Source organism: Salmo trutta, chromosome 26 (genome assembly GCF_901001165.1).
Source record: "Salmo trutta chromosome 26, fSalTru1.1, whole genome shotgun sequence".
Classification (NCBI taxonomy): Eukaryota; Metazoa; Chordata; class Actinopteri; order Salmoniformes; family Salmonidae; genus Salmo; species Salmo trutta.
This window is the reverse complement of record NC_042982.1, coordinates 5,329,883-5,342,751: the sequence shown is the minus strand read 5'-3', so window position 1 is coordinate 5,342,751 and position 12,869 is coordinate 5,329,883. Positions and strand designations below refer to the sequence as shown.

Genomic DNA, 12,869 nt, shown 5'->3' with positions numbered 1-12,869 from the left:
ACCAAAAGTAGTGCACTATATAGGGAAAATGGTGCCACTTGGGATGCAGCCCTTTTCTTATTCTGCATGCGCTAGTTAACCCGCAGATACATATGCCCCCTCAATCCAGCGCTGCCTCGACAATTAAGCATAGATCCTCGCCGTTACCACGGGGATGGGCCAAGCTCTCCCTGGATACGGTGCTGACCTTTGACCTGCAGCTGGTTGCTCTCTTCCCGTTTACCGTTTTCTGAGATAGAAAGTGAGAAAGCTAAAGCCGCGGACTACTTGAAGCCAATTACTGGACGGACGGACGGTCTGGGGGTCTAAATGACAGTGGCTGGGGCACTGCACACATTAGGCCTACATGACATTCGGGGAAGGGGGGGGGAGATTGACATCTTGCAAGCCTGGTGGTAGGCCTTCTCTCAACGCAATACAATGTAGCCATCAGTCTGTGAACTAGGATCCTCAACACCCAGCGTGCAGCAGCAACAAAAGCACGCCACAATACTCGTAGACACTTCGACAGAAACAAAAAAAAAAGAAACATAAAAAAGAAACATGGCTGCCACAAGATGGAAAAACTGGGCTCCCCTTTCATCACAGTCCTCACATTATAACATTGAACTCTCCGGAAGTGGCTTCGCACCAGATCTCTGATAGGAAACAGCAGTGACAGCAGACTTACTCATCCACCCTGATAAAGACTCAGAAAGACACAAGTCACTGCCTAACCCCTGAAAAATGTTCACTCAAAGTGCTATTAAGTGCTAACAGTGTTAGAGAAATCAAGCAATGCTTAATCTTACTATTTCCTGTCTGAATACCCTTTACCACACGTCCATAGCCTATTTGCTGTGTCACCAGGCCAAATAGGAAACTGTTAATAGCCTAATGTTCCTCATAATCTAGTGTGAGGACTAGATTATCTGTATTATTTTGAAACTGACAGCAGAACGCCATAAATAAACATGATGCAGTGTTGCCTCTGTGTGCGTGTTTGTGTTGTTCGCGTGCATATATGTGTACGTGCCTGTGTGCATACGTGTGTGTGTGTGTGTGTGTGTGTGTGTGTGTGCGTCTGTGTCTTTCTCTTATCTAATGATGCGAGTATGTGTTCAGTCTTCGGTCTGTTGCGTGTAGAATATCCTAGCCGCAAGACACTGTAAGCAAAGAAATTGTGAGATACAGCTTTTGATCGCTGATAGATAGAGTCAGAACTGTGCACTAGGCCTGTCTGCCTGGTGGCCGACCATCCTATACTGTGCCCCTTCCCCTCTCTCTCCATCCCTCGCTAGCTTGCTATGAAAGTTGCGAATGTTCTTGGAAGTAGGGCAAATTAACAGTTTCCTCCGTTCCAAAAACACTGAATCTTAGGAATCGATTCCTAGCAGAATCGAATTTTGACACTCAGAAATGAGAGTCGGCACCGGGCAAGAAGTCGAGGAATCAACTGTGTTGGATAGACTCCATCCTTACGTCATCATTGTTAACAGTTGGAAAATTGGCAGAAAACGGAAAGCGACAGAAGCGAAGTCCTGTACGTAAGGCTGTCCCCGACTAAAAATAAATATTGGTCGACCTAGATTCGTCTGTTCCAATGGATTGGTCGAAATTTTTAAACGTGTATTTTTCCCTATTTTGACACACCCTATGTGTTTTAATAAAATCAACTATATGTAGGCTACTGAGCTTGTCTGATGCTTTAAGCACACTGTGTTTAAATAATTAAGACACACAAATGACTTGAGGGTGCCAGAGATCAAGAACGCCTAACCAGAAGAAAACAAATCTGTTCCCGACCCTCTTCCTCCTGCTGATGCTGGCCTTTGTAGATTCTGCTGTTAGGCTCCTAATCAAATCAAATTTTATTTGTCACATGCGCTGAATACAAGAGGTAGAGTGAAATGCTTACAAACCCTTAACCAAAAATGCAGTAAAAAAAAATGTTTAAACAAAGTATTTTACTAAAATAAACGTAAGTAAAACATTTAAATCTAATTAAAAAGAGCAACAATAAAATAACAGTAACGAGGCTATATACGGGGGTACCAATACAGAGTCAATGTGCGAGGGCACAGGTTAGTTGAGGTAATATGTACATGTAAGTGAAGTGACTATGCATAGATAATAAACAGAGTAGCAGCAGCATAAAATAATGGGGGTGAAGGAGGTCAATGCAAATAGTCCAGGTATCCATTTGATTAGCTGTTCAGGAGTCTTATGGCTTGCGGGTAGAAGTTGTTAAGACTTGGCGCTCCGGTACAGCTTGCCGTGCTGTAGCAGAGAGAACAGTCTTTTACTAAGGTGGCTGAAGTCTTTGACCATTTTTAGGGCTTTCCTCTGACACAGCCTGGTATATAGGTCCTGGATGGCAGGAAGCTTGGCTCCAGTGATGTACTGGGCCGTACGCACTACCCTCTGGAGTCCAAGCAGTTGCCATACCAGGTGGTGATGCAACCAGCCAGGATGCTCTCGATGGTGCAGCTGTACAACTTTTTGAGGCTCTGAGGACCCATGCCAAATCTTTTCAGTCTCCTGAGGGGGAATAGGCTTTGTCGTGCCCTCTTCACGTCGTGCCCTCTTCACGACTGTCTTGGTGTGTTTGGACCATTTGTTGGTGACGTGGACACCAAGGAACTTGAAGCTCTCAACCTGCTCCACTACAGCCCTGTCGATGAGAATGGGAGTGTGCTTGGCCCTCCTTTTCCTGTAGTCCACGATTATCTCCTTTGTCTTGATCACGTTAAGGGAGAGGTTGTTATCCTGGCACCACACTGCCAAGTCTCTGACCTCCTCCCTATAGGCTGTCTCATCATTATGTCGTCGGCAAAGTTAATGATTTTGATGGAGTGGTGCTTTGCCATGCAGTCATGGTTGAACAAGGAGTACAGGAGGGGGCTGAGCACGCACCCGAGGGGCCCCCGTGTTGAGGTCCAGCGTGGCAGATGTGTTGTTACCTACTCTTACCACCTGGGGGTGACCCGTCAGGAAGTCCAGGATCCAGTTGCAGAAAGAGGTGTTTAGTCCCAGCGTCCTTAGTGATGGGCTTTGAGAGCACTATGGTGTTGAACGCTGAGCTGTAGTCAATGAATAGCATTCTCACGTAGGTGTTCCTTTTGTCGAGGTGGGAAAGGGTAGTGTGGAGTGCAACAGAGATTGCATAATTCCCGTGTGGCTCAGTTGGTAGAGCATGGTGTTTGCAACGCCAGGGTTGTGGGTTCGATTCCCACGGGGGCCCAGTACGGAGAAAAAAAATGTATGCATTCACTATTGTAAGTCGCTCTGGATAAGAGCGTCTGATAAATGACTAAAATGTAAAAAAATAATTTGTGGATCTGTTGGGGTGGTATGCAAATTGGAGTGGGTTTCTGGTATAATGGTGTTGATGTGAGCCATAACCAGCCTTTCAAAGCACTTCATAGCTACAAACGTGAATGCTACGGGTCGGTAGTCATTTAGGCAGGTTGCCTTCGTGTTCTTGGGCACAGGGACGATGGTGGTCTGCTTGAAACATGTTGGTATTACAGACTCAGTCAGGGTCAGGTTGAAAATGTCAGTGAAGACACTTGCCAGTTGGTCAGCGCAAGCTTGGGGTACAGATCCTGGTAATCTGTCTGGGCCTGCGGCCTTGTGAATGTTGACCTGTTTAAAGGTGTGATCACACAGTTGTCCGTAACAGCTGGTGCTCTCATGCACGCCTCAGTGTTGCTTGCCTCGATGCCCGCATAGAAGTAATTTAGCTGTCTGGTAGGCTCGTGTCACCGGGCACCTCGCAGCTGTGCTTCCCTTTGTTGTCCGTAATAGTTTGAATGCCCTGCCACATCCGATGAACGCCAGAGCCGGTGTAGCAGGATTCAATCTTGGTTCGTCGGTTCATCGGAAGCCATAGCAGGATTTCTTATAAGCATCCTGGTTAGAGTCCCGCTCCTTGAAAGCAGCATCTCTACCCTTTAGCTCAGTGTGGATGTTGCCTGTAATGCATGGATTCTGGATGGGGATGTAAGTACGGTCACTGTGGGGACGAAGTCATCGATGAACTTATTGATGAAGTCAGTGACTGATGTGGTGTACTCCTCAATGCCATCGGAAGAATCACGGAACATATTCCAGTCTCTGCTAGCAAAACAGTCCTGTAGTTTAGCATCTGCGTCGTCTGACCATTTTGGTATTGAGCAAGTCACTGGTAGTTTTTGCTTGTAAGCAGGAATCAGGAGGATAGAATTATGGTCAGATTTGCCAAATGGAGGGCGAGGGAGAGCTTTGTACACGTCTCTGTGTGTGGAGTAAAGGTGGTCTACAGTTTTTTTCCCCTCTTGTTGCACATGCTGGTAGAAATTAGGTAAAACTGATTTAAGTTTCTCTGCATTAAAGTCTCTGGCCACTAGGAGTGCTGACTCTGGATGAGCATTATCTTGTTTGCATATGGCCTTATACAGCTCGTTGAGTGCGGTCTTAGTGCCAGCATTGGTTTGTGTTGGTAAATAGACAGCTACGAAAAATATAGATGAAATCTCTAGGTAAATATAGTGTGGTCTACAGCTTATCGTGAGATACTCTACCTCAGGCGAGCGAAACCTCAAGACTTCCTTGATACAAATAGGCACAGACCCCTTGTCTTACCAGAAGGAGCTGTTCCATCTTGGTCTGGAGGGCTTTATTGCAAAAGGGCTTTATTGCAGACAGAAATACGCCTCAACACCTCCTCAGACAATCCCGCAGGTGAGAAATGAACATTAAATTATTTGGCAACAGCTGTGGTGGACATTCCTGCAGTAAGCATGCCAATTGCACGCTCACTTGGGCCATCTGTGGTAATGTGTTGTGTGACAAAACAGCCCATTTTAGAGTAGCCTTTTATTGTCCCCAGCACAAGGTGCACCTGTGTAATGATAATGCTGTTTAATCAACTTCTTGACATGCCATACCTGTCAGATGAATTGATTATCTTGGCAAAGGAGAAATGCTCACTAACAGGGATGTAAACAAATGTATTGTCAATATTTGAGAGAAATAAGCTTTTTGTGCAAATGGAACATTTCTGGGATCTTTTATTTCAGCTCATGAAACATGGGACCAACACCTTACATATTGCATTTATATATTTTTCAGTATAATAAAGTCTTCGAATCTCAAAATAAATGATCTTGTGGTTAATCAAAATGTAAAAAAATTACTTCTATAATCATTGCCAACTATGTAAAAATAGCATATATAAAGCCAACAAATAAATACATTGCAGCATGCAGGTAGAAAATATCCTGATAAAAATAAATATTCTATAAATCACATTGGCTAGGCATGGCCTGTGTGCAAAGAACTTGAAATATTGTATGAACTATTAACTTGGGTCTGACCTAGCTACTGTAGCTCTAGCAAATTTGCAACATTGTATATTCTGGACAGACTGCGCAAGGGATAAGAAGCAATTAGGTAGGCCTGAGGTAGAGTATCGCATGATAAGCTGTAGACCGTAATCAGGTAGTCCTATTTTATGACATTTCCACAATTTTTTACCCACGCTGAGTGGTTATCGAAAAGAGAGCTGGATTTTATTTTTATTTTTTAAATAGGCTACATTGAGGGACTATTCTCAATGGATGTAAAAACAGTCACTTGCTGTTTGAGGTGAAGTAAAAATTACTTTGAGAAGTTCCACAGTGGTGGTAAGTTAAGACAATCAGAAATACTATCAGATGCCCAAATGGGCACACTTATAGGCCTACATTTGCACACAGGCCAGGCAGGCATACTACTATGTATAATCTGGTGCGCGTCTTTACTCAACATTGACAGGATCGCTTCAAACAAACGACAATGACAACTATTTATATAGTATGTATAAGCTGGAAGCAGAAGCCTAAGCGTTGTTGTTCAGTAGTTTACTCCAATTACGGGAGGGGGTGGTAGGGTTAGAAAGTAAAAGGAAAATATATTTTTTTTTAAAGTGTGTATTTGTGTATGTATATGCATGCATGTATATATATTTGCAAAAAAATGTATGGGGATTGGAAGTGATACAGACAATTAAATTGATGGAAGCTACAATCTATCTACCCCCTAAAAAAAAAAAAAAAAAATTATATATATATATGTGTGTGTGTGTGTGTGTGTGTGTGTGTGTGTGTGTGTGTGTGTGTGTGTGGATGAATAAATGAACAACTCCTAAATGGAATGAAATGAACTAAAACTAGTGTAGCCTAGGTTGTGCGGTCTGCAAACGTGTCCACTCAGAAAATGAAAACAGTAAAAGACTAATCAAAATATATTTAATGCATTAACAGAAATGAATGAATGCATATCCACCAAACAATCGACCAGTCAACTAAATGGGGTCAGCTCTCCCTGTACGGCAATACTTTGAGAAGTTAAACGAGGAGGATATGCAAACTTTGCGAGGTGGAATTGAGGTACAGGTGCAATGCTTAACGATCTGAAAGGGACTCAGACCCAAACCATTGCTGGAAGCAGCACAGCTGTGTTGTGAATTCACATGGAATTTTAAGATTTTTTCTTATTGGAAAAAAAATAATGGCTGTTTAAAGGTTAAATGTTTTCCATTTGTCACACCACTAGTCAGAAACCAACCACAAATCGTCTGTCTGATCTTACAGAACCCATCAAGAAATAGCCTAAAATTCCAGACAGAACAGTTACATAAAAGTATGAATGGCGTATGAATGAATGAATGAAGTGGCAAAGAATCTGTACAATTCAGCAGCCTAAAACACAGATTAGCAGACAATGAGTGACGCTACAGTATGCATTATGCAAATGTAGGCTAGATCACATTCTCTGCATGCACCCCAAAAATGTACACATCCTTTTTGCATGATATTTTTATCCGACAGTGCATTTCCCTATTGCTAGAACTGATCCGTTCACAGACCTTTGCCAGCAGATAAGATGGGAGAGATAGTCAAAGCCAATAGCCTGCTCCTGAGAGGGAAACTATTGTTTAACCAGCAGGCTGTCTACCCGTCTAGTCAGGCACATTTATAGAAAATGGGAAGTCATACTTTATCTTAGGCCAGAGCTTTGAGGGACAAATTTAGCAACTGGCACAAGTGCCCTTTTGCAAATACAGTGACGTCATGGTACTAACGCTAAACTTGGCATGATACCACAGAGTTCCGGCGGCATCGATAAGAGGCAGAGAAGCCCCTTTAGATAGCAACTACAAACTGTAATGACCACCGTTTGGTCAACATTCTCAAAACTATCAAAATAAACCATTTGCAATCATTTCTTTGTCTTATTTAGAGAAGAGATTGAATGTGTCAAGAGTAAGGTGGTATTAGAAGAGATGGATACGGGGGGGGTAGTGTGAGCCACCGAGGCACTTTCAGGGACGTGCAGACTGGCTTGAGACTGCCAGGTGCAAGAAGATATGAGAAGCTAGCTCTTCTCCTGTCTGCAGAGGGAAAGGATGGCATAGAGACAGCGGGTCTCTGCAGTAGTGAGGAAGAAGAAGTAGGAGGTCCAGGGCCAACCATGCAGATCCTTCTCGCAACGTCGCTGGGGTCCCACCATCTGCAGTACCCTCAGCTGTAGCCAGCGGAGGCTGCAACAGGCTGCAGGAGGCTGTAACGAGGATGCAGGAGGCTGTAACGAGGATGCATGAATGTAGAGGGAGTGTCCCTTCCTCTTATGTTGATCTGAACACGTTCAAATCCAACAAGGCCAGGATCATGGGCATGCGGTGGAGTGAAAGAAGGATGAGAGAGCCAGCCCGCTAAAAAGGAGAGCCAGACTGTTGTTCTGGTTTCCTGCCCCGTGGATATGAAAACGGCGTTAGGAGTTAAAATGACAGCCTTGCCTCGCGCCTCGGACTACAGACCCGGGACGACTCTCCTCTTGGCAGCATCCCAAACGGCACTCTATTCCCTACATAGTGCAATACTTTTGGCTAAAGCCGCATAGGCCCTGGTTAAAAGTAGTGCACTATATAGGGAATAGGATGCCATTTGGGGTCCTTCCTCTCCCCTCAGGATATATTAACTACCAGCAGTCAGGATGGCTCGCTCGTCATAGGCTTAGTCAAGGAAGCCAGATCAAACAGCAAAGCTCAGGGAGGTCAGAACAATATCTGGATATAGGGGAGGTTGGAAGTGCCTATTTTCTGCCCACATTGACTCCATACTCAGCCTGGACTTTGCGGTTATAGACAGGCTAGCGTTAGCTGTGCACCCTCCCCCTCTCTCTTTGAGCAGGGTAGAAATATAGAACTAGCTGGCCTGTGAGAAACAGGAAAAGGAAGCTTGCAGGCTACTGGGAAGAAACTGTGGCGCACACAGTTTGTGACTGTGTGTCACTGTTAATCATTAGGTCCCTTCTCGCAGACACCACCTCGCCCCCTCACACAGCAGCGTTGCAGCTAGACTCCCATGTCAGACCACCGCCACACAAAAAGCGGAACTCAAATTAGCAAAAGGCTGGGCTTTCAGTCTACCGCGGTTGTGGTAATCAACCAGCAATACAGTCAGAACACTGAATGCAAAGTCCACACTCCTAAGAAAAAAAAAAAACAATTATAATAATAATTTAACCTTTATTTAACTAGGCAAGTCAGTTAAGAACAAATTCTTATTTACAATGACAGCCTACCCGGCCAATCCCGGACGGGGTCGAACCAGGGTCTGTAGTGATGCCTCTAGCACTGAGATGCAGTGCCTTAGACCGCTGCGCCACTCGGGAGCCTATGGGGGCTGTGAGTCTTTATGCCTGTGTACAAGAGAAGCAAAAACGATTTGTACTGCTCAAATCTAAAATATGGAGGGCCGGACGCCAAAATGAAAATAAATAGAAGAGTAAATTTAACGGGGGTAATATCGTGGCGAAATCTAGCATCTCAGCACCACATCCACCCACTCTATCGCTCGTCGTACTGCAATGGTCTGAGAAGAAACGACCATGTAATTATCATACATCATTCACAACTCCCATCCATCATTTCTCACTATGGTGCTCAATCTTTAACAACCAGAGGAAAGGGAATAAGCTAACATTATGTCGATACGGGAAACTATTTCAGTCGAGTCTGAAGCTAACAGTGGATCAAATTGTTTTAACCATCTCCATCCTATCCAGAAGGAAAGAGAGCGGTAAGTCGGGCTCTATAGTGCGACCATTTTAAAATCGCATACGCCCCTAAATATTTAACCGCGCGACATGGACTTTTCATTTAGGAGCTTTAGCACCTGAAATATTTTTTATTGTGCTCCTAAATTTGTGTGTCCGCCTGCATTTTTCAACTTAGGCAAACACGTGCTCCTTGTAAAAAAGGTACGGTAGAGCTGGGAGGAGTGTCACTCAGCTTAAGCCATTTTCTAATGGTAACACTCTACCGGGCAATAGCCTACTCATTTGAGCCCTTCCCTAGGCACAATAGCGCTCTTTGTCTCTGATCCCTGCGTGGGGGAGCTTCATCGGTTATTGCCAGCTCCGGCTTTAGAACCCACTCCCTCTGTAACGAAGTGATGAAATTGTATTTCACAAAGGAGTGGTTAAGACAGTTCAAAATGGGCCCATTGCTTAATGCTAATTCAATTAGGGGGAAGACAGAAGAGGAATGAACTTGTGAGCGGAGTCTCCGCTCCCTTAGTTTCAGCACAAGGAGACTCATTGTCCGAGAAAACAGGAGCCGTGCAAAAACTACAGGCAGACAAGAGTCATCGCTACTCTGATTCACTGCATTAAAAAGGAGGAAATTAACCGTTTTCATAAAAAGTTTAAAAAATAAAAGTAAATAAAAAGGCTAGTGTTTTGAGTAGATTGGAGATTAGACCCCTGAGCTCAGTCAATTTGTGTATTAGTTTATGGACAAAATATATGCTATTGATACTTGACTCAAGCCATCATAATCATGCTCCTCCTGCGTGTAACCGATTGGGCTGGGAGAGGCCAGCAATAAGATAGGCCAAGCTTGATTAGCACATATCTATCGTCCTATTTAACTGTATAACCTGGGGCCGTAGTTATCAAGCGTCTCAGAGTAGGAATTATACGCGGTGCCGTTGGCAAAGTTGAATGACAGCCTGTAATAGCCCATTTCCCTCCCCGATTTAGGCCAAATCCTGCATTTCTGACGGGATTTATAAACGGTGGTGAAAATGTTTCAACTTTGCTAATGGCTTCGCATACAATTCCTTCTCTGAGATGCTTGATTACTCTGGCCCCTGACCTACAAATCATAAAGGGAATGCAGGGACAGCAAGGGCTGTGGCAAAATATGAGCTCAGTCATCTAAAAATATGTTATAATACATTTTGTTTAACAATTTCATATAAAAAAAAAGGTGTTAGTTAAATTGATTCAATTTAAGGCCTAGTGGCAAACAATAATGCAGGCACTAGGGATGGGGGTGTGAGATGTAGTCATTGTTTGTATGTATCCGTAAGTTGTTTGTATGTATACCCTTGCATAAAGAGTGACTGTTGTTGTTGATGTCATTACGAAAATAAAAGGTGTTAGACTACATTTTGCAGTTTCTTTAGCTCCTTATAACCTGCAAGTTTGGGGGCTACTGCCGACAAAGGCTGTGAACAGAGACAGAGTCACAGGCAAGTAGACCAGCGTCATCCTGACCACAAACGTTCACTTGTGCAAACCACAGCACCCTTCTCGTTGGCTGTTACTCAGCACAAGCCTAAATTGCTCCATTTTAAGATAGGTGAAGAAACGTACCCACTGATGAGATCGAAACCCTACACCTGCATGCTATGACTGTGAAGGGTTCAACAAAAAGTACCCCCCACTTCACTTCAGACATAGTCTGAAAAGGCTCTGAATTGGTTTCTCCTACTATTGTGCCATCCCAAACCGTACTGGATCAGATACTTGCTTTTCACCATGTTCCTTCAATTACGGTTCCTGGACCTATGGTGGATGTGTAACCAAGGCCGGTACCGTACAGCTCGGCTTAGCTCTGGGCTCATGAAAGGGATAATATTCTGGTAGTGAATGAACTGAGTATCACCCAACACAGGTCAGGGTGGAGACCTACCTCACAAGAGAATTTCAGGAGGAGGATGACGAAACCCAATTCTCGCTCGATGTACAAAAACAGAGGCCCTTCTCTTGATGTCTCATAAAAATTAGGATACGGCAATTTTGAGATCGAGAAAAGTACCTAGGTATTACAGGAAAAATAACTATATTTCGTCAACAACAAGTTCCATTTCCACCTCAATCTCCAAAAAAGTAATCCTCTCACCTGGGCTGCGAGTTCTCTTCGTACATGCGCTCCTTCCCCTCCTTGAAAAGGCTGATGGTCTGCTTGGTCTTCTTGGTCAGGTTCTCCATGAAGACGCGGAAATACTCGTTGTCGCCGAGCGTCTCCATCTTGCCCTCGTAGCGGGACAAGATGGTGCGGAGGTGCTGGTAGGTGTCTGGCAGCAGGTCCAGGATGTAAGGTGGGCTGTTCTTCAGGGCCAGCTTGGGGTTCTGGCACAGTCTCACCACCTGGATGGAGGGAGAGAATAGGACACATTAGGTGGAGATGATGAATCAGCTTACTGAGACAAATAAGAAGCCAGCAACCGTGGAGGAAGAGAGTAAGTAGCACGCTAATGCATACACAGGGTTGGGATCCATTCTGTTTTAATACAATTCAGGAAGTGAATAAAAATGCTAGTCCTTGAATTGAAAGTTGCACATTGGTTTCCTATAAAGAGCTTTTCAATTCAGGAAGTGAATTGACCACAACCCTGACAAGTACCCTAACATTAACTGGACTAACTTCAAGAGCGTACCGTGTTTAAACTAGCAGAAGCAGAACTTCTGCACATAAAATGGTCAGTGAAAAGGGACCATGAATATCACTAAATGAAACTACCACCGAACGCCATTTGACAAATACATGGGTATTATGATAGCGTGATGACGTGGATTATATTTATCATACCACTTTTCGCGTGAATGTAAAATACTCCAGCTCTATCTGACAAATAATAATTTGTGCAGCAGTGTGTTGCCAGAGCATCAAGGCAAGTAAGGACTAGGTACTAAAGGGAAGAGAGAGAAAAAAAGAGAGAGGTGGGAGATCTAGTAAAAGTGCATGGGAGAGCGAGTGAAAGATCAGTGCTGAGATCGTGACATTCAGGGTTTGCTAAGTGAGTCTATTTTAAAGCCTTCAACACAGTGAAGAAAATGAAATACACTCATCTCAGGCTTACAGCTTCCTGTTGGTCTGGTAATAGACACACACACACACACACACACACACACACACACACACACACAAGTGAAGACCTTTGTTTTCTTATGAATCATCATGTTATGGCTTGCACAGTGCATTTGGAAAGTATTCAGACCCCTTGACTTTTTCCACATTTTGTTACGTTACAGCCTTATTCTAAAATTGATTACACACAATACCCCATAATGACAAAGCAAAAACAGGTTTGAAGAAATGTTTGCAAATGTATTAAAAAACTTAAATATCACATTTACATAAGTATTCAGACCCTTTATTCAGTACTATATGTTGAAGTGCCTTCGGAAGCGATTACAGCCTCGAGTCTATTTGGGTATGGAAGGTGAACCTTCACCCCAGTCTGAGGTGCTGAGCGCTCTGGAGCAGGTTTTCATCAAGGATCTCTCCATACCTTGCTCGTTCATCTTTCCCTCGATCCTGACTATGCTCCCAGTCCCTGCTGCTGAAAAACATCCCCACAGCATGACGATGCAACCACCATGCTTCACTGTAGGGATGGTATTGGCCAGGTGATGAGCGGTACCTGGCTTCCTCCAGGCTTGGCATTCAGGCCAAAGAGTTCAATCTTGGTTTCATCAGACCAGAGAATCTTGTTTCTCATGGTTTGAGAGTTTTTTAGGTGCCTTTTGCCAAACTCCAAGCGGGCTGTCATGTGCCTTTTACTGAAGAG

The 12,869-nt window shown here is 44.0% G+C and overlaps 1 protein-coding gene across 2 annotated transcripts in view; it reads right to left on the bottom strand.

Annotated features, from left to right (window-relative positions):
• The window catches only part of cbl (Cbl proto-oncogene, E3 ubiquitin protein ligase), a 53,915-nt gene that overhangs the window by 19,232 nt on the left and 21,814 nt on the right, over positions 1 to 12,869 (bottom strand). For both annotated transcript variants that reach the window (XM_029714473.1, XM_029714474.1), the window contains exon 2: positions 11,198 to 11,445. In XM_029714473.1, the coding sequence (XP_029570333.1) occupies positions 11,198 to 11,445 (248 nt within the window). The remainder of the gene's footprint in view (positions 1 to 11,197; positions 11,446 to 12,869) is intronic.